General features: G+C 34.6%; 1 protein-coding gene across 2 annotated transcripts in view; it reads left to right on the top strand.

Annotated features, from left to right (window-relative positions):
• pax3a (paired box 3a) overlaps positions 1-13,682 on the top strand; it is a 36,223-nt gene extending 22,541 nt beyond the window's left edge. For both annotated transcript variants that reach the window (XM_051877037.1, XM_051877028.1), the window contains exons 8-9: positions 5,689-5,952; positions 8,889-13,682. In XM_051877037.1, the coding sequence (XP_051732997.1) occupies positions 5,689-5,952; positions 8,889-8,906 (282 nt within the window). In that variant the 3' untranslated portion in view covers positions 8,907-13,682. The remainder of the gene's footprint in view (positions 1-5,688; positions 5,953-8,888) is intronic.
• Positions 13,683-22,258: the final 8,576 nt, after the last annotated feature.

The following is a 22,258-nucleotide window of genomic DNA, read 5'->3' as shown; positions in this document are numbered from 1 at the left end:
TTTTTGGCAAATGTATAGGTCCTTTCACACCAAAAGTGAAATGAATAAGCCTCAGGCTGAAGGAAATGCAAATTCACACCTGTACAGTAGAGGGCGCAGCTCAAACAAGCCTTTCAGTTGTGCTGCCATTCTGGATTAAAGAAGAATAGGACACATAAGTAAATGAGCTCACATTTAGTTTAGAACTAGTCTAGAATAACCAACACTATCTCATGACCAATTCATACGTATTTTACGAGGTGGCTTATTCATACGAATTCATACGACCTCACTCGTACTAATTCATATGATTTGTCTAAACCCCATTGATGGGTAGGGTCAGGGGTAGGCGATTCGTATGAATTCATACGAATTTGGCAACTCGTAAAATACGTACGATTTACTAAAAAACGTACGAATTCGTGCAAATTAGCCACCTCGTAAAATAAGTACAATTGCTGTGAGATCGGGTTGGAATAACCAGCATGTTTACACAATGCACACAACATGTCAAAGTAACTTGCCTACCTTATTTGAAAAAGTAACTCAGATATTTTGTCGTAAATTTAAAAGTAATGCGTTACTTTACTAGTTACTTAAAAAAAAAGTAATGTGATTATGTAACTCAAGTTACTTGTAATGCGTTACCCCCAACACTGATCTTTACTATTACATTATTAAAATCAAAAGTGTATCTGTATCTCTTAATATTATTTAATAGACCTAAACTAACACGAACTAACAATGAACAGTTGTATATTTATATAATGATATAATGATAAATCCTGTAACAAATGTATTGCTCATTGTTGGTTAATGCTAGTTAACTAACGTTAAGGAATGGGACCTTATTTTAAAGTGTTATCAAAACATCTTTATTTTTCTAATTATGCTAAAGTTCAATTCATGATTTTAAAAAGCATAAACCTTATGAAATAAAGACTCCTCTCCGTGGATTTGGACGATCGCCTCGTGTACAGTAATTGAACTGCACAAAGTTATTTAACATGACGTATTAATTGAAGTGTGTCTAATTGCAGCGCCCCCAGCAGCAGGGTTTGTAATCAGAACCAATTCCTAGTCATTAAGGCAGCATTCCTCCGTCAGGAATGACTTAGAGGTCAGGTAACTCTCACACTCGCACTCAGTCTGTTATTGCCATTAGTGTGTGTGTGTGTGTGTGTAACCTGGCTCAGGGTCGGCCAGTGCTGTTGTGTTGTTGTTGAAGGGCAGGGATTCTCATCGTCATGACGATGTTGGAACTCTCGGCGTCTGGGATTCTAATTATGAGATCCTCCAGACTCTTAATTGATTGGAATGGGAGAATTTACCCTCCATAATGCGCTGTGTAATTTATGCAAATGAGCCACTTTGTTGGCTAATTGTTTGAATTATGTATTTATCTGTGGTTTAATGTATGCTGAAATAAGCTTGGGATTCGGAGTGTGTTGAGGAGGGTTGTCCCTGCAGATTGGTTTGTAATTTATTAGCAAATGAAACTGATTATTTAGAATGATATATCATTTATTTCTTATCTATTAATTACAAAAAATATGGTGGTGCAGCATTGGTATTAGATGGAGATACTTTGATAAATACAGTGCTACTGAATGATTGCCGTGGTACATGTAAATAAACATGGTATTACCATGGTACATTATGGTCCATTTTTGTGTTTTTGTTGTTCTGAAATTCTGTCATTAATTACTCACCCTCATGTCGTTCCAAACCCGTAAGACTTTCGTTCATCTCCGAAACACAAATGAAGATCTTTTTGATGAAATCTGAGAGCTTTCTGTCCCTCCATTGACAGCTACGCAACTACCACTTTGACGCTTCAAAAAGTTCATAAAGAGATTGTAAAACTAATTCATATGAAGTGAGCAGTTTAGTCCAATTTTTCTGAAGAGACTTGATCGCCTTATATAATGAACAGATTGAATTTAGGTTTTAATTCACATATAAACATTCATTAACTCACACATCAGTTATGGTAAACGGAAGCTCAAACATGTTTGCTTGATGCCTGTGAGAACCAATAAGGTTCATTCTCGTGTGTTACGCATCACGTTTGAGCTTCCACAAGAGGTTTGTTCCCGCACGTCAAGCAGGTTCAGTTGAGCTTCTGTTTATGTTCACAGATCAATGTTTATATGTGAATAAAAGCCTAAATTCAATCTGTTCATCATATAAATTGATCGAGTCTCTTCAGCAAATTTAGACTAAATGGCTCAATTCATATGGATTAGTTTTATGATCTCTTTATGAACTTTTTGAAGCGTCAAAGTGGTAGTCGCTTAGCTGTCTATGGAAGGACAGAAAGTTCTCAGATTTCATTAAAAATATCTTCTTTTGTGTTTCGGAGATGAACGAAAGTCTTATGGGTTTGGAACGACATGAGTTTAAATATAAGAAATAATTTCAACTCATGCATCAGTTTGTAAAAACAACAACATCAACAACAACAAATAAATGGTAATTACAAAAATCTTTTAACTAATTTTTAATCTACAATATTCCATCAAAATGACATTTTATATTGATTTGGAAATGTGTTTTTGCTCTTTGAGCTCTGCCGATTGTAGGGTTCTTTATCCCCCAAGTTCCTCCGGACAGCTGCGTACATGCATCAAACTGGCTGGGAAAATGTTTTATGAGGAAGCTTTTTGTCAACAACTCCTGTCTGTGGTCTCGACATGGAAGGAACATTTTCGCTTTCACCTCACATGTAGCCGGGGCCCAGGCCCCCCATGGGGAGGTGAACGAGAGAGTTTAACCTCCATGTGCTTTTCATTTGTTAAGCATCACACATCACCGTGTGACTCACACATGCTCTGCTGTACATGATATACGCTGTCAGCTCGTGTGATCCTTGAGTTATCTGCAAGGTGGGGAAAGCACCTGAAAATCTGTGAGCGCTTAGAGCTTTCAGTTCATTTCTCTCCTGAACAGCTGTTGAAGATGAACCCCAAAAGGAATTTCATGACCCTTCACACAGCTTGTAAAAGTGTTAACCGCACAAACACACATGGTTTCCTAGCGAAATGAGGAAATACCATAGACGCCTATTGTTTTGAATTAATATACTGGGTTCAAAATAAGTTAAGCTCATTAGACAGCATTTGTGGCATAATTTTACCACAAAAAATTATTTAGATTGTCTATTTTATATATATATATATATATATATATATATATATATATATATAGCAAAAAAAAAAAAGGTTACAGTGTGGCACTTACAATGGAAGTTAATGGGGATAATTTTTGAAGGATTTAAAAGCAAAAAAGTGAAGCTCATAATTTTAAAAAAGCACTTACATTAACTCTTCTCTTAGAAATTGTTTATTTTATTTGTATTCATTTTTATAGTCATAAAAATAAAAAATTTATGAGAATAAATTTACACTGAAAAATCATGTTAATAATAATATTTATTTATTTATAATCATTTTTATATATAATCAATATTTATTCATATATATATAATCATTTAGATACTTTTATAGTACATATTAATATTTTTAATTAGTTTTATTTTTATATTGTCTGTTTTCATTTTAATTTTAGATAAAGTTTTAGTCATTTTATTGTTTTTTTGTCATTTTTAATCATTTTTTTTTAATCTATATATTTTTTATTAATTTAATTTTATATAATTTTTATAACATTGTTATATTGTATATTTTTATTTTTTTAATAATTTTTATTTTATATTTTATATTTTTTAGTAATTTTATTTCAGTTTTAGTTATTTATTACATCAAGTTAAGCTAAATGAAAATGAGAAATATTGCCTTGGCAACTAGCTGAAATAAATTTTCATATTTTATTTAAGTTAACATTTATATTATTTTAAAATGTTTTTTTTTTTTTAATGGTTTTAGTTTAATTTTTCAACCTTGGTAAGTGCATCACTGTAACCGAGATTTTTGAGTTTTAAATAAATAAAAACATGATTTATGAATTGTTTTTTCAGTTGAGGACTTTTCCAGATGTCCCCAAAGGGAGGTTTTTGTAAGATTTAGCTCACGTCTGAGGACAAATTTGTCTCTAAAGTATATCTAAGCAAACCCACCCACATATTTAATGTGCAATACTTTCTCTGCAACTGTTACTCCTCTTCCCACGGCATGTGGCACACGTATACCCTGTGCTTCTCTTGTTCTATTAAATTTTAACATTAAATCTTGATAGAAAAACGTTTTTAGTTTTCTTACTCTTTTTGTTTTTTTCATCTGGTTATGCTCTTTACCCAAACACACAACTTTTTCAGGAACATGTTAACCAGGCAAAGAAATACAGCCCCTCTTGTCTGACTCCACCCCCTCTTTGGTTGCACCGGGTAACTGTTTAAAAGGAACCATGTGTCCAGCAGGATGGGGAATAATTTGACTCTCATGGACTCTGGACGGAGTCAGTGGGCCGGTTGTTCAGTCTGTGTGCAGGAGATTTTTTTCTGGGCCGGACTGGTTTTGATTAATGATTAGCAGAAGGAGGGAACTGATATGTACTTGGCCCATCAAGGAGCGTACGAAAGCTCGCAGACACTGATGGCACACTCACGTCCCGCTTCCATCTGTCTGTCACTTTGTGAATTAGATACGGGCGGCCAGAGACGCTGTGTGAGAGCTGGAGAGATCTTCACTCGCTGTCACCGAATCATTTCAGATGCGTGTTACACTTAAGTAGGGTTTTTTTTTCTTAACGGTTTGGATTAAAAACTTTAGCGTTTTCGTTATGTTTAGTTTGGTATGCTGAATTCATTCAACATCACAGAACTCAAATTAAAAGCAAATTTTCATTGTTTTATTTGGTGAAGATGCAGAATTCTCATAGATCTGGGAACTTAAGTTATTCCAGGTGTCTTAAAAATGGGAAAAAAGGTGTTAAAAATTATTGTACATTTTCTGAAGTAAATTTGAGAGGTTCTGAAAACTAATTGACTGTGCTGTGAGTGGTTGCCAGGGTGTTGCTAGGTGCTTCAATGTAAGTCTATGGGATTTTTCACCCATTTTATCATCTGCCAGGTGAAAATTTGAAGACTGCTCGCTTGGAAAATTAATAGCATACCTGCAGGATTTGAGGTACCAAACAGTTTGAGCACAAATGTGGGACAAATTATGTGCCATTTCATATTAAAGGGATAGTTCACCTAAAAATTAAAATTCTGTCATCATTTACTCACCCTCAAGTTGTTCCAAACCTGTATGAGTTTCTTTCATCTGTTTAATATTTTGGTAACCAAATTGTTGACTATAGCCATTAACTGCCATAGTATTTACCGTCAACTGTTTGGTTGCCAACATTCCTCAAAATATCTTCTTTTGTGTTCAACAGAAGAAAGAAACTCATACAGGTTTGGAACAACTTAAGGGTGAGTAAATGATGACAGAATTTTCGGTTTTGGGTGAACTAACCCTTTAAGTTTAATAAGTATGGTTATAAACAATAGTAATAGTAGTGCTAAAAGTACTAAACATTTATTAAAACAGCATGGTTTGTCTTTATAAAACTGGTTTGTAAGCATATAGATGATTAAATGTGGTTTTCTGAACTCACTTGGTCACCAAAATTTGGTCATGTCTTAGCTAACCAGCATAAACCAGCCTGAATAGCACAGAAATCTATACTGGTCCAGGCTAAATTTTTTCAGCAATTTGCTTGTTAAAAAAGGAACTCAACATGTATTCTCTTTTTTTTCCTCAGGTGATGGGGCTGTTGAATCCGGGTGGAGTTCCCCACCAGCCGCAGAGTGATTTTGCCCTCTCTCCGTTGACTGGCGGTTTGGAGCCCAGCACAGGCATGGCTGCCAGCTGCCACTCCTCTCAGAGACTGGAGGGTCTGCCAGGCCTGGCCAGCATGCCAACTCTGCCCAGCTCCCAGTCCTACTGCCCCTCCAGCTACAGTTCACCCGGGTACAGCGTGGACCATGTGGCATCTTACCAGTACAGCCAATATGGGCAGAGTAAGGTGAATACCAGCACTGTTTGTACTGTAGCGAGAGTGACCCACATATTTATGTTCTAAAAACATTTCAAAACATAAAATGTTCGTTTTTGGATTTGCTTTATAGTACGCGAGAACATTATTTAAAGGTTTAGGTCTTGTTAGAAGAAATGTTCTTCTAACCTAGTGAAAAGTTTTAGCTGGTGCTGTCAAATCGATTAATCATGATTAATCACATCTAACATAAAAGTTTGTGTCTATATAATATATGTGTGTACATATATGTATATACGTGTGTGTGTCTGTACATATATACATATATCATATCAGGTGATATATGTACATATATCGAGATTAATCGATTTGACAGCCCTAGTTTTAGCGAATACTCATTACATCAAATGCATATACCATTAAATTTGGCATGAAACGGAAGTTGAAATAGTGTCTTTGTCCCTATTGTGACGTATATATCCAAGTGAAACGGCTTCTCGAACAAGAAAAAATGTAGGACGGGACTTGATTTTGTCCATCAGGAATTGTTTTTTAATAATGCTAATAATGTTTTTTTCTTGGTTAGCTGTCTTCTTTAGCTTTTTTAAAGTTGCGATGTAACGGGAGTAGCGGCAGATATCTTCTTCCATATTGTGATGTACGTCTGAGTGAAATGGATTATCAAAAAAAAAATTGTAGGGCTGGGACTTGGTTCTATGTATCAGTTCGGTTGTTAATTGGATGGAGGCAAATCTAAATGCGAGCTTGCAGTCAGTTGTAAGAAAGGGCAAGGTTTAAATGAACTAAATTCATTCAATTTTAATTTCATTTAATCATATATTTTTAATTTGTACACTTTTTGACACTTTTATTGATAAAAAAACTGTAAAAATTTATTTTCATGATTTGTTATCACAACATTTTTTCTTGTTAAATCAACTTCAGTAATTAATGTGGTTCAGATAACATAATATTTTGAGTTTCTGTTGATTAAACCAATCACCTTCATTGTATCAACTCAAATTTTTAATTTCAATGAACTCAGAATTTTAAGGCAACCAGGTAACTTACTTTTTTAAGTTAAACCAACAATTCTTTTTATAGTGTACAAGTCACGTGATTTTGATAAATTGCAATTTTTGAAACACGATCATCTGAACGTCAGCTGAGATTATTTTCAGTGGAGTACTGGTCTTTTAATCTGAGACGTAATCATCAGTTTACATTAGTTAGCCGCCGCACAGGTTAGCGCTGTCATGGTTTATGATGCTTAACCCGCAACCTTTCACGACCCTGTGAGATGAGCTATATCTCATCAGCTCTAGGCATCCGTCAGCCAGCCATGTAATGAGCTCTGGGTAACAAAGATATCGTTCATGATCCACTCAAACACACTGAAATGAGAGGAGCAGCCATCTCAGAACATGTTTGGCAGAGGCGGAGGGGGGGGACTGCATGTCGAGTGCCCAATCCAGGACTGCATCTTGATATCATTAATTTGCTGGGGTCCGCACCCCGTAAGCACAGAGCTGGGGGTCCGTGGAGGAGTTAGTGGGGGTCTCGTGTAGGAGTAGAATGGCCCGTGGCAGGCAGATATTAGAACCATGTGTTGCAGACGGGTCAGATCTGTAGTTGCTGTTGATCATTGACTCTGATCCATAAAGAACTGAATATAGGACAGCTCTCTTTTCATTTTCCCCACTCAATCTCTCTTTTTCACTCTGTCTGTCTGTATTCTTAGCGGAATTGGCACGCACTGGCTCACTCAATCATGTGCTGTATTTTTTGCTTTTGCATATTTCAGTTTATTTTTCTTTCTATTGGCAAAGACTATATTGATATAATCATATATTGATGTCAGTGTTTCTCAGCCATTGTCCCGGAGCCCACTAGGAGGCATCAGTAAACTTCCAAGACCTTAATGTAAAATAATGAATGTAAATAATAAATAAAATCATATCATTTCAGGCCTTTTTGGCATTTTGTGTGTATTACAAAACTAATATTATTATATTAAATAAATAAAAATAAAATGCTATATTGCTATATGCTATAAAATGCTTTGTTTTATTTTATTTTATTATTTTATTTTAGTGTATTAAATTTAATTTTATTTTACTGTTTAGAGATATTTATGTTAAATTTGTCCAATGTAACAAAGTAATGTAAAATAGTAGAAGCAGGTTATATAAATGAAGTCTGAAATTTACATTAATTTATATTCAATTATACACATTTTAATATGTATTTCATTAATTTTTAAAACATGTTTCAAATTGTATATATTTAATACACATTTTTTTAATCATACATTTTATTAAAATTTTTATTATATAATGATATACTATCATTTTTTTGGTAATATTTTGAATTTTATTTTATATTTTCTGTTTAGTAATTTTTTGTGATATTTTTGTATTTCATTTATGTTTAAAACATGATTTTACATGTTTAAAATTGTATATATTCAATACACGTTTTTTTAATTGCACATTTTATTAAATTTATTCAGTATTATTTTAGTATCATTGATATACTATCGTTTTTTTTTTGTAATATTTTTAATTTTATTTTATGTTTTCTGTTTTTTGTTTAGTAATTTTGTTGTTTTTTGTATTTTTTGCATTTTTACTATTGTTATTTTTTTAATATATTTATATAGTTTTTATTAAGTTTTTTCTTTCAGTTATTATAGTATTTCAACAAACTAAATGAAAATAATAAACAAAAATAGCTGAAATAAAATAAGTTTAAGTTATATATATATATTGGTCAATCTATATTGGTCTATATATATATATATATATATATATATATATATATATATATTTATTTATTTATTTTTTTCAATGAATGTTTATTTTATTTCAAGTAATGAATATGTTTGTTTGTTTGTTTTTTTTTTTTTTTTTTTATGGTTTTAGTTAATGAACCCTGAGGTTAATTTATGTCTCTGTCTCTTTCAGGTGCCTTTCATTATCTGAAACCCAGCATCGAATGAAGACAGACAGGAAGGAGATGAAGAGATCTATGGATGGTCTGACCGTAAACTCTTGCACTTGAGCTCTCCTTCACCTCTTGAATGTTTGACCAAAACGACCATCCATCCTCAAACTCCCGCTCCTCACTGGGTCTCTGAGCGAGGAGCGTTGTGGAGAAGCCAGGAGTGACGGCGGTCCTCCCTAACACATGTGGGTCCAAAGTGCGACTGAGTTGTTTTTACGAGGGGGGTATTGTGGGGTAGGGTTGGGTTGGGTTTAGGACCAGGATTGAGGTGTGTGGTGGACGGGTTAAAACCAGTCCGTACATCCATCCCATTTTGGAGCAGGGTACTGCATCACACATTCTGACGACACTTACTGCCTCCTTCCTGAAGAGCGACAAGTCATGGGACACACGACGGACAAAGGGAAAGGACAAAAAAGGACAAACTCAAAGACTGAGACTGTGCTTATAAACAGCATCGAATGGCAGGGAAGAGTGTGGCGCCATACTCTGATATCAGCTGTCCACTGACGGACGCACTTTAGTGGCTGGTTTGTGACGCAACTCGACGGTTGAGACACATTTTTGTTTGATTTTGTTGATATTTTTAGGAAATAAGGGCTTGGAAAAGTCTGCCAACTTTCCTTATTTCTCATTCATAAATACACAAGAACATGTTCACATTCAGCACAAGTCAACGCTCTCAGGTCCTCTTCAGAGAGAGAAAGAGGGTGACCTAGAAGGAATGCACTCAAGTGTCCAATGGCATTTCAGTCATGTCAGAGAGATAAACATACTAACTGAAGAAGTGTGACCCCTTTATTACAGTTCATCTGAGCACACATAAAATATCTTAGTATGAGACAGAAGTGATGTTCAGAATGGAATACTATCGTATCGCTTATTGCATACTGTATACTACAGTATATACTAAAATTGTTTGAGAAACAGAACTTTATGCAACGATAAATATTTTAAATTGTAGTATGCAACCTTGTGAATGCTGTTGCAGTTTAATGTCATTTAGTGTAAAACATCTTTAAATGAATCAAGAAAATGAGTTCATTGGTCACAATGGAATAGGAAGGTCAATTTAAATGCATTGCATTGTGGTATTGCGTATTTCACAGTGCAATAGCAAATGTAGAAGGTCATCTAGTTAGTTTTGCTTGCAGATATGCATACTGCAGAATTAGTATGAGTAGTATGGTAGTACGCTATTCTGAACATTCTGAACGAACCCAATGAAAGTGCAATACACACTCAATACCTCATAAACACTCGTCTGTTCTCACTCGCTCAAGATCATCTGTTCTTAAACTGTGTTCTGATTCCAGATTATGCAGCGTTTCATAATGCGGATGTTTGTCGCTTTTATTTTCACACTGCAGTTTGCAGACGATTCAGAACTGAGTTCTTTGTTCTGTCTCTGTAACGTAATGTTCATCTGCCTTCACATCTTAAGAATTGGGGCAATTATTTTTTACCTTGTTTTTTATACTTTAATGTTTTTTGGTTCTCGACTGCATATAATTGTTGATGGAGAATGTGTAAAATGCAGCACTATTTACTATTTATAAGAAAAAATAAATAAATTGCATTCAAACTTGTTGTTTTGAAATTATTGACATTTTCTTTTTTCCCCTTTCTTTATCTTTCCCATCTTTTTTTGTCTCTCTCTTTTTTCCCCTTTCATTTTTTATAGTCCTTCTACATTTTTGTGGGAATAAACAACAAATTGCATTATTTTCTGGATCTTGTTTAACATTTTTTAAATTCTGCACCTGTGTATGAAATGCTGTTTTAGGGAAATGAGCGTGACGGTTCAGTATTTCTATCAGATTTATTTAGCTTTAGCTTCATAGAGCAGATTTATTCATTCAGAAATATATTCAGTTTCATAAACACTCTTCTCTCCAGGGGCTCTTATGACTGAAGCAGAGCTGGAAAACATCAGACACTTTCTTTCTTTCTTTCTTTCTTTCTTTCTTTCTTTCTTTCTTTCTTTCGCTCTTTCTTTCGCTCTTTCGCTCTTTCTTTCGCTCTTTCTTTCGTTTTCTTTCTTTGCTCTTTCTTCCGCTTTCACTCTTTCTTTTGAAAGTTTGCTCTTTCACTCTTTCTTTCGCTGTTGTTCACTCCTTTCTATCTTTCACTTTTTCTTTCACTGTCTTTTGCTCTTTTGCTTTCTTTTGTGCTTTCTTTCACTCTTTCTGCTCTTTTACTCTTTCTTAACCATTCTTTCTTTCACTCTTTCTTTTGTTCTTTACTTTGCTTTCATTCTTTCTTTCTTTTGAAAGTTTGCTCTTTCACTCTTTCTTTCACTTTTGTTCACTCCTTTCTAGCTTTCTTTCACTTTTTCTTTCACTCTTGTGCTCTTTTGCTTTCTTTCACTCTTTCTTTCGCTTTCTTTCGCTCTTTCTTTTGCTCTTTCTTTCGCTGTTTCTTTCCTTTTTCTTTTGCTCTTTTTTGCTCTTTTACTCTTTTTCTTTTGCTTTCTTTTTATGCTCTTTCTTTCTTTCTTTCTTTCTTTCTTTCGCTTTCTTTCGCTCTTTTGCTCTTTCTTTCTTTTGCTCTTTCTTTCACTCTTTCTTTCACTCTTTCTTTTGCTCTTTCCTTCGCTGTTTCTTTCCTTTTTCTTTTGCTCTTTTTTGCTTTTACTCTTTTTCTTTTGCTCTTTCTTTCGCTTTCTTTTGCTCTTTCTTTTGCTCTTTCTTTCGCTTTCATTCTTTCTTTTGAAAGTTTGCTCTTTCACTTTTTTACTCCTTTCTATCTTTCTTTCACTTTTTCTTTCACTTTCTTTTGCACTTTCATCATTTCTTTTTCTCTTTCTTTTGCTCTTTTTTTGCTGTCACTTTTCTTTCTTTCTTTCTTTCTTTCTTTCTTTCTTTCTTTCTTTCTTTCTTTCTTTCTTTCGCTCTTTCTTTCGCTCTTTCTTTCATTCGTATTAATGTGTGTGATTGAATGTATATGTCAGCTTTTAACAAGTATAGTTACATGTTTAGTTACAGTTTTTTTTACAATCACTAGGACACATTTCTCAATACTTAGGTCACTTTTTTTTTAACTCTTCACACATTGAGCAGAACAGCAGTCTTTGTGGGCTAAACTGTGGATCATGTAATTGCTTTGGCACAAAATGCATTCATTGACTACATTTTTCAGTTTACATGAATTGTTTTCTCATACATAAACACCAAAACCTAAAGGCCAGTCTGCACATGTTTGCATACTCTTTTCAGAACTGTTAAACTTAAGTTCGAAAAACCTAACATAATACAAAAATGGATAAGCCAGCAATTTGCTGCATTTCTACTGTAATATCATATTGAAATAATATATTCTGAATCTAAAAAAGATGAAATACTATTAAAACAATTACATGTAGCTGAACACCTATGCAGGTATTAGTCTTTCAATTTCATTACCATCTAGACAAAAGGGGAAACTTAGGAATAATTGTGTACTGTAATGTAAACATGGACTATGTAACATATACTGCAGTGAATTCTAAGCAGTAGAAAGTGTTATTCTTAGTTTCTAAAGACATTTTAGAACTGTGTGAAGTTTTGAAAAAGTGACCTAAGTATTGAGAAATGTGTCCTAGTGATTGTAAAAAAAACCTAAAAACGATATAGTGCAAAAAAAGCCCCAAATGTGTTTCCCAATCTTTTTTTCCTTGTGTGTTCCCATCCACATAAATTGACAAAATGTACACATTTTGTTTTCTTTCCTTAAAAGATAACTGAATGTTTTTAGCTAATCATTTTTTAATCATGAGATTATTTATTGAATTTATCAAATTTATTTTTAATTTCTATTTTGCCCTCATATTTGTATTTAAATGCCATCATTTTTGTTTTATGGGCTTTGTGAAAGCAGTTAAAATCTTTCCAAGTACCCCCTAGAGTCTGCTTAAGGATCCCCTGGGGTTGGGAATCGCTGGTTTAAACCATCCTTTGGACATTAAATTTAATGTAGCACACCTTTATGTCTTTTTACATTTGTTTTTCACATCCACAAAATCTGGATGGCTTTGCAAGTGTCCCTCTCTTTTGCTCCCTTTTCCAGCATGGAGCCCGGTGTCAGACACAATAACATATACTGGAGACAACTTAACCTTTGACCCCTCGCACTCTTTGAAATCAGTAGACAATCACAGCATAGCTGACAGGGCAAGAGTTACTCTCCACTCCCCCACGTCATTCTGAGACAGACGGCTGAAAGAGGAGAGAAACGGTGGAAAAAAAAACAACAGGGAGAAAAACATGAAAGACATGAGACTGTTTCTCGCAGTAACGAATGACATGGAATTTGGTTAGTTGAACCTTTCGGCTCATACAAACATGCAGGACAGAATGTGAGAGCAAATAATTCAGGAGTTCAACAACTTTTTGAATGTTTTTTAATGTCCTGAACAGCTACATCAGTTCTGCAGAACTAATCATCACTGAAATATCTGCAGCAGTCATTCGTTATTCGTCATTTTGAACTGAACCAACATGGGTTGCATGTCTGTTCTGATTGGTCATGGACAGTGCGGAAAAAGATAATGCTAAATGCTAAGTGATAAAATGCAGCTAAATATATAATCGTGTATAGTTACAATGGCAAATAAGCAGGCTCAGTAACTAAGGGGAGAAGAAAACACGTCCAGTCAAACTCTGATGTGTTATGCCGCAAATTTATGTCATGCTCTTGGAAGAGACTACGGCCAATTTAGACAGATGCCAGTGTAGATGAGTTGTGTCACGTTCTCATGCTCAAAAACCATCAACTACACAAAGAAAAAAAGAAAAAAAGAAAAAATGACCGACTAGTGTTTTGAAATTATTGTTCATGGTAATATTAGCAAATGTCAATATTTAATTTGAACCCTTTACCCCCGGTTTCACAGACAAGGCTTAAGCTAGTCCCAGACTAAAATGCATGTTTGAGCTGTTTTATCTGATAGCAACTTGCACTGACATTTCTTAAAATAGGTCAGAGCCATTGTTTTGTCTCAAGATGCACACCAGTAATCATTTTTTTTCTAGTGAACGTTTATAAAAGCTACTTAAATGCCCTAATTGAACTAAGGCCTAATCCTGGCTTAATCTAAGCCCTGTCTGTGACACCGGGCTTAGTATGAAATAATAGTCAGGAAAAATCTAATTCTTTAAAATGAATTAAAAAAAAAAAAAAAAAAACATTTTGCATGTGTGTTTTTGTTGAGTTTGATACATCAGGCTTTTGTGACTCTTACAGTGAGAATATGGAGCTCATACTTGAGGAGAAAAAAAAAAACACCTCAGTTTTATTTAGAGGCCAAACCTGAGCAAAAATATGCAATTTGGTGCAGATGTTGTTATTTGTATGGCCAAAAAAGTAAGATTCTGATAGCTTGTAATGTAAATCCATGAGATCTTTATTACTGTATTGCACATTACTAACATAAAATCCAAATAAATATCAGTTGTCATTTTATATGTCCCCAAAATATGTCTTGTAAAATTATATTTAAATGCTTATTTTTATAAGCTGATGAAGCTCTGTGGTTTATATTGTGGGGGATAAAACATATAATGCAATACAAAATACGAATGATTGAGAGATGTACAAATAAACGTTCCTCAAATGCCTGATGTATCATTTGATATTCACATTTTAGAGGGTTAATTCACCCAAAAATGAATATTCTGTCATTAATTACTCACCCTCATGTTGTTCCAAACCTGTAAGACTTTCGTTCATCTTTGGAACACAAATGAAGGTCTTTTTGTTGAAAAGGTTTAGCTTTCAGTCCCTCCATCGACAGCCTATGCAACTACCACTTCTCCATCATTTCTATGGTATCCGCAAACAGTGATCGTCTGTTGCACAACTCTGAATGTAATTCAATGATGTCAAGGCTGTAATGTGATTGGTTATCAAGACAAGTTAGCCATTACGCTTTCTCCAAAGGTAGAGCCATGGACCCTTGTATCCCCCAATAAGAAGACCATCTCCGGAGCAGACGTGCACATCAACATAACACGCATGCACTTGTTCACAAGAGCATCAAAACGCACGCATGTTGTTTTGACAGGAGAGCGGACGTTGTTGCGTGAATGCGCGTTGGAGATTAATATTTTGAAAATAAAGTGGTAAATTATGTTTTTTGTGTGCAAACAAAGCACTCATGTCACTTCACAAAACTGAGGTTAAACCACTGGAGTCACATGGATTACTTTTATGATGTCTTTACTACCTTTCTAGGCCTTAAAAGTGGTAGTCACGTAGCTGTCAATGGAGGGACAGAAAGCGCTCAGATTTCATCAAAGAAGATCTTCATTTGTGTTCTGAAGGTGAAAGAAAGTCTTACGGGTGTGGAACGACATGAGGGTGAGTAATAAATGACAGAATTTTCATTTTTGGGTGAACTAACCCTTTAACATTAATTTTCTATGAAATGAAGTATGGATAATCAAGTAAAGTTGCTTCAGTCTAGTAAGTGTTCATCTTGAAATATTACTAACAATATAAAAACGATTGTGATGCTTATTTTATAAGATTTCACAGCAAAAGACACATGCACCATGACCTAAAGGTGGACATTTTTAGAATTATACAAGACCTATACTTGCTAAAAAAGTATAAACCGACAACATAAGGCATGTTGTATTCAACAGGTTTTTCAGTAAGATTGATTATACATAGGTTATACATAGGTTTGGTGATTATAATAGGATTAATTTAGAATTGCATTGCTCGGTGTGTAGGACTACAAGCCCACGATATGGGCAAAAGAGAAGCTTTCAGCTGTATTTGTCAGAAATAAATAGTGACATGTTCAAACATTAAAGTAATTTATTTTCATCTGCACAGCTGTTGTCAGCTTTAGAAGAGCATATAGGATCATGTACTGTATGTTCAGTAGTAGTGGTGGAGGCCTTTATCACACTCAGCATGAATGATAAAGAGTGTTTATCATGGCAGTGAGAGAACAATTGCATGTCAGACAGCATTCCTTTCCAAAAGTGTCTCGCTATCATTTCTCCCTCTCTCTCTTTCTTTGGACAGGCTACATGGTGTTTATGTAACAGACCGAAATCCTCACAATCATCAGAGCAGGTCCAGTGGATGAACTTCAGCAGAATCCTATTGAAGTCTCTCTGACATGAAGTTTAAAGAGCAAAACAAGCTGTGTTCGATAATTGAGTGACTCCAGCATGTCCAGGACTGAATTTCTTTGAGTGACAAAAGCCTTTTTTGAAACATCTTACTGAAGAACTTCAGTCACACATTGACATTCTGAAGTAAACGCCTCCATCAGAACGCAACTTCTGAACGGCACGGATAATCTATCCCATATTGCTCCAGCAGCTCCACGTCTACTCTTCACATCAATATCAGCAAGTCTTTGTGAAAATATCAGCGATGTTCATGGACAAAAAGTGTGCGCTCTGAACTCTTGTTTTTACCACAGCTCAAGGTGAAGCAATCGTCTTTTTGACCTTGTAGAGAACTACAAACAGATGATTTCTTGAAATTCTGTGAAGTTACAGCATCTGTTTCTTCTTGAGAGATTGAAACCTTGAATCTGACCTCATTATTAGTATCAAAATGCCTCTAGGTGGCGCTACAACGAACCAAACATTGCTCCTCGCTCTGCTGGCCAGATGCCGACAGGCTATTCTGAAGGAAATCGAGGCCAATCATCAGGTTTCCCAAGATAATGCGACCACAACAGTCTCGACATCCACAACGAGCAGACGCTCCTACGACAACGCCTACTTCTACATCCTGTTTGTGATGTTCTTCTACTCTTTCCTGGCTCTGACTCTGTTTAAAGGTTTTGTTCAATATGATAAAGGCAATAAGGATTCGTATGAAGAGTTTATGACCTCCACTGACTCCTCAAAGCAGAAATACAACACAGGCCCAGTCACTGACAAAATCGATTTTGAGGAGGAGATCAGCATCTGAGTAGATTCAACAGAGATTTCTAATGCATCAAATGAAATTCTAACAAGAATGCTATTGTTCAAAAGTTTGGGGTCAGAATTTTTTTTTTTTTTTTTCACAGAATAATACTTTTATTCAGCATATATGCATTAAATTGATCAAAAGTGACAGTAAAGTCTTTTAAATTGATACAGAAAAATTATATTTTAAATAAATACTGTATGAACTTGTAAGATAAAGGGATCCTGAAAAAAATGTATCTCAGTTTTCATAAAAACATCAAGCAGCACAACCGTTTTCAACATGTATAATGTTTTTTGAGCAGCAAATCAGCATATTAGAATGATTTTTAAAAGATCATGTGAGACTGAAGACTGGAGTAATGATGCTGAAAATTCGAAAATTCAGCTTTGATCACAGGAATAAATTACATTTTAAAATATGTCAAAATAGAAAACACTTATTTTAAATGGTAATAATATTTCACAATATTATATATACGATTTATAACAAAGATTTAACAGTTAAAATTGAATAGGTTTTGACAACAACAACAACAACAACAACATTACCTTTTACTGGCTGTAAAATTCATGGAATATGATGCATGAAATTACAAAATGTTCCAAATATGAACATACTGTACTATAAATGTGTCAATGCAAAAATAGCATGTTTAAAAACTGTGAACATTGAATATTGTCAATGTTTTAGATGCCTCTTGTCTGAATGTATGTCAGTCTGATTTATTGTGTTGACTTGTTTACCCAATAGGTGATATTGATATTTTAATATGTTAAAGAATACTATGGCAATTTCCATGTGGTCTTCCCTACTAATTGAATCGAATAAAACTAATGTATAGACCTATGTTTTTTGGTGGTTATTTGGCAACACATGATTTAACAGTGTAAAAAATGCTTTAAAGTTTATGTAAAAGCATATTAAAACTATTCGTTTTTAAAGTGAACTCACAATTGTATGACAATAGCCCTTTTACATCGCAAGTATGTTGTGTTGGCGAGCAATTTTTAATAGCAAGACCAGCAGTTTCTCTCTCAGTGACCCCTGTGCGCAAAGTTACCAGCAATTGCAAGGTAAATTTACAAATTAACAAACGCAGCCCTATAATTACATTTGTTTTGACAAAATCAGTATTAGGAAGTAAGGTTATACGATGTGTGCTCTAAGGTTTTTTTGATGTGGAGAGGTTAGATTTAATCAAGCAGAAGGCAGAAGGCAGGGATGCGGAGCAGGGGACGGCCGTGTACGGGATTTGATCCGTGCAGAAAGCGGCGAAAAATGCGCGCGGAGAGCGCTCGTCTAATTTCAACCTCCCGCTGACCTCGTGTGATCTTACATCTTCGACCCAGAGCGGCGAGGACGCCATGGAACCTTAGACTTTATCGGTTCTGTGAATTAACGTCAATTGCATCTTGCAAGGATGGCGGGGGATGCCTTTAATGAGAACATACGCTTTTCATTTTGACGACATTCTGCCGGCCAGATCATGAAAGCCAGATTGAGAGAGAGAGAGAGAGAGAGAGAGAGCGCGTGCGCGCGAGCAAGCGGTGTAATCTTCAGCAACGCACCAACATCTTGCTATATGCAGTTTTGAGTTTCCTCGAGTTTCCAAAAGCAAAACAAGGGCGCATCGGAGGATGGTGGCCCGGAGAAGCGAATGCAGCTGGAGATGTCGAAGGGACCTGAGCGTCAAACTGCTCCTGGAACGGGTTCATAGGACGGATTAGAGTCTGTGAGGCCCTGCAGGGGTTTGATGTTGTAGCCACAAATATTAGAAGGTCGCGATTGTGAGATAAAAAGCAAGAAATAAAGTTGAAAATAACAGAATGAACAATTTGCAAAAGAGACCATGTACAAAGACAGATGAGAGGGTTTTCAGTCTTTTAGATATCACGGACCCCCAAACACGATCATCCTCGTGTGAGGGACCCCAATGTGCCTATCTTGAAATTTAAAAGACATCTATCTTTTATATTTACCCAATTACAGACAAATTAATAGGCCTATTATAAATCTAAAATGAGTTTCTATTAAGTTATAGCCTACTATATATTTTCTACTCATTATAGTAATGTACTGTTAAATGTATTATTTATTTATTTGCGTATTTAATTTTAATCCAATTTTTATTTATTTACATTATTCAAAATGTGTATTTATTTATTCTAATCTCATTTAATCTGTTTAATCTACTGATAACTAACTAATAATTTGTATTTATTATTTTAATCTAATATATTTTAATATTATTTATTTATTTATTTTATTTACTTATTTATTTATTTTTTACAATCTTTTCCACTGACCCCCTGTCACTCCCTTGGGCCCCCGGAACCCAGACCCCAGTTTAAAAGCCCTGTAGAAGGTGTTGAGGAGTAATATTTCTTTTTATGTATGTCACATTGTGGCTGATGTCACTGGCACACATTCAAGTGCTGTTTTTTTTTTTTTTCAAAAGTTTATTGAACAAAAAAGGACAACAACAATACAAACAACAGTACATATATTAAAAAAAAAAAAAAAAAAAAAAAAAAAACGAAACAAACAAACAAACAAACAAAACGGGGAAATTACTCAAGTTCAAGAGCTCAAATTAATGAGTGAATCAAATCAAATTAAATCGGATCACCTCAACCAGTCTTTCTGTGACTACAAAGGGTTTTCTCATTTGCACCATTAACTCGAGCAGTACATAGATGTAGAAGAATCACATCCAGAAATGTAAGGATCCAACGTTTAACAAAAAGTGAATGATCGGGTCTTCATCTTAAAGGGTTAGTTCACCCAAAAATGAAATTTCTGTCATTAAGTACTCACTCTCATGTCGGTCCAAACCCGTAAGGCCTTCGTTCATCTTTGGAACACAAATTAAGATATTTTTGATGAAATCCGAGAGGTTTTTTACCTCCCATAGAAAGGTCCAGAAAAGAAGTAAAGACATTGTTAAAATAGTCAATGTGACTGCAGTGGTTCAACCTTAATGTTATGAAGCAACAATAATTATTTTTGTGTGCAAAAACAAAACAAAAATAACGACTTTATTCAACAATTTCTTCTCTCCCCTGTCATTCTCCTATGCTGTTTATGTTGTATAGAGAGTGCAGCGCTTCCAGGTTCTACGTCAGAACGTCGACTCAGTATTGGCCGACGCTGTTCACGTGAGCAGCACGACGCATGCGTGTGATGCTGGAGCCAGCCAATAACGAGTCACCGTTTTGACATAGAACCTGGAAGCTTCTACGTATTTTAACGATGTCTTTATTACTTTTCTGGACCTTGAATGTGGTAATTTTGTTGCTTTCTTTTGAGGATAAAAAACCTCTCGGATTTCATCAAACATATCTTAATTTGTGTTCTGAAGATGAACAAAGATCTTACGGGTGTGGAACGACATGAGGGTGAGTAATTAATGACAGAAATTTAATTTTTGGGTGAACTAACCCTTTAATACAATCATCTTTTTAGCAGCTGTGAGACCCGCTAGTACAATGCACCTATGCAAATTATTAATATTCAAGCTTGTTATCTTGTTCAATAACAAGACGGGCACAGTTACAGATACCAAATCAGACAATCTGGAGGTTTCCTATGTCCAAACCTGAGCAACAGGTGGACACTCCAATATCATGTGTAGAACCTTCAGGGCACATCAAATAAAGCTTGTGAGGGGTTAAATATGTTCTATGTACAAAATTAAAATGTATTTGTTGGTGGTCAGGATTACGAGAGTCCCCCTTTACCAAATTTGGTTAATCACATCTGCACAGCCTATGGCAGTTTATCATAGGAAGCCTCCAGAATAAAATTATATAATATGGACCAAGCAATTCATACAACGGGTGTACAGGCAAATGTTGCCAAGGTACACCGTATGCTCTGAGGGCCGATCTGAGCTGTAAATAGAAGTGCTGTTTGTCTGTCTATATCAGTTGTACATCTACAGTGGCTTGTTTCCAGCTGTTGGGTCACAGGGCCTCTCAGTTTGAGGCCAAAGGCTCATTTGGCCTGGTTTATAATCCATCATAATCCAGCATCATCATATTAATGTGTTTCTGTACACTATATCAAATCTAACCCACTAAAACTGAAAAGTTTAGATTAATTGCTGCCGTCAATTTTTTTAAAGTGATTCTGTACTCATTTCATAAGTTCTTTTCAGCCATGACTCTTCCGATTAGGAAAATGAAATTGAAACTCTGAAAACTTTGGAATTATTGTGACAAGTTTAATTTAATGATGAAAACATTTTTTGGCAACACTTTACAATAGGTTTCATTAGTTAACATTAGTTAACTACTTAACATGATCTAAGAATGAACAATACTTCTACAGCATTTATTAATCTTAGTTAATGTTAATTTCAACATTTACTAATACATTATTAAAATCAAATGTATTTATTAACAGTTAAATTAATTTAATTTTTAAAGATTAATTTTAAAGATTAATAAATACAGTAACAAATGTATTGCTCATTGTTAGTTCATGTTAGTTAATAAATTAACACATGAATCTTATTGTAAAGTGTTACCTTAAAACAAACAAACAAACAAACAAACAAACAAACAAACAAAAAAACTGCATTCTCCCTTCTGCCAACAAAGGTTTTTGCACAGGAACCGCATTAATTAAAGGGATAGTTCACCCAAAAATGAAAATGTTGTCATCATTTACTCACCCTCAAGTTGTTCCAAACTTGTATGAGTTTCTTTCTTCTGTTGAACACAAAAGAAGATGTTTTAAAGAATGTTGGTAAACAGACGTTAACGTTAGTAGTCTATAAAAGGAAAAAAAATAAAAAAAATACTATGGAAATCAATGGCTACCGTCAACTGTCTGGTTAATTTTCATTTTTGGGTGAACTATCCCTTTAATTGCTGTGCAAAAATCTTTGTTAGCAGAAAGGAGAGTGCAGTTTTTTGTTTTGTTTTGTTGTTTTTTAAAGGTAACACTTTACAATAAGATTCATTTGTTAACATTAGTTAATTTATTAACTAACATGAATTAACAATGAGCAAATGAGTAAATAATGACAACATTTTAATTTTTTGGGTGAACTATCCCATCTCTAATGTGTTTGAATTTTAACTGCCAGCAGGTCTAATTTGCTTAGAAAATAAACTTGAACTGAGTTTAATTTGCAAGAAAATTAAGAATAAGTGAATTATTGAGTGGGTTTATCTCATGATTAGAATGACATCCCACACTGTCTGCAGAAAGTTACCAAATGAAAATGAGAAAATTAATAAATTATGTATCAATTTATGAAATAAATTATAACAAAAACATAGACTAAAATCTTGCTGAAAAATTTCCAGCTCTAGATGGTTTGCTGGTTTCCCAACCTGGTCAGGCTGGACTGTTTGCTGGTTTTAGAGGGGTTTTGGGCATTTTTCAGATATTT

This window comes from Ctenopharyngodon idella, chromosome 2 (genome assembly GCF_019924925.1).
Source record: "Ctenopharyngodon idella isolate HZGC_01 chromosome 2, HZGC01, whole genome shotgun sequence".
NCBI classification, from domain to species: Eukaryota; Metazoa; Chordata; class Actinopteri; order Cypriniformes; family Xenocyprididae; genus Ctenopharyngodon; species Ctenopharyngodon idella.
This window is presented reverse-complemented; position numbering and strand designations above follow the sequence as displayed.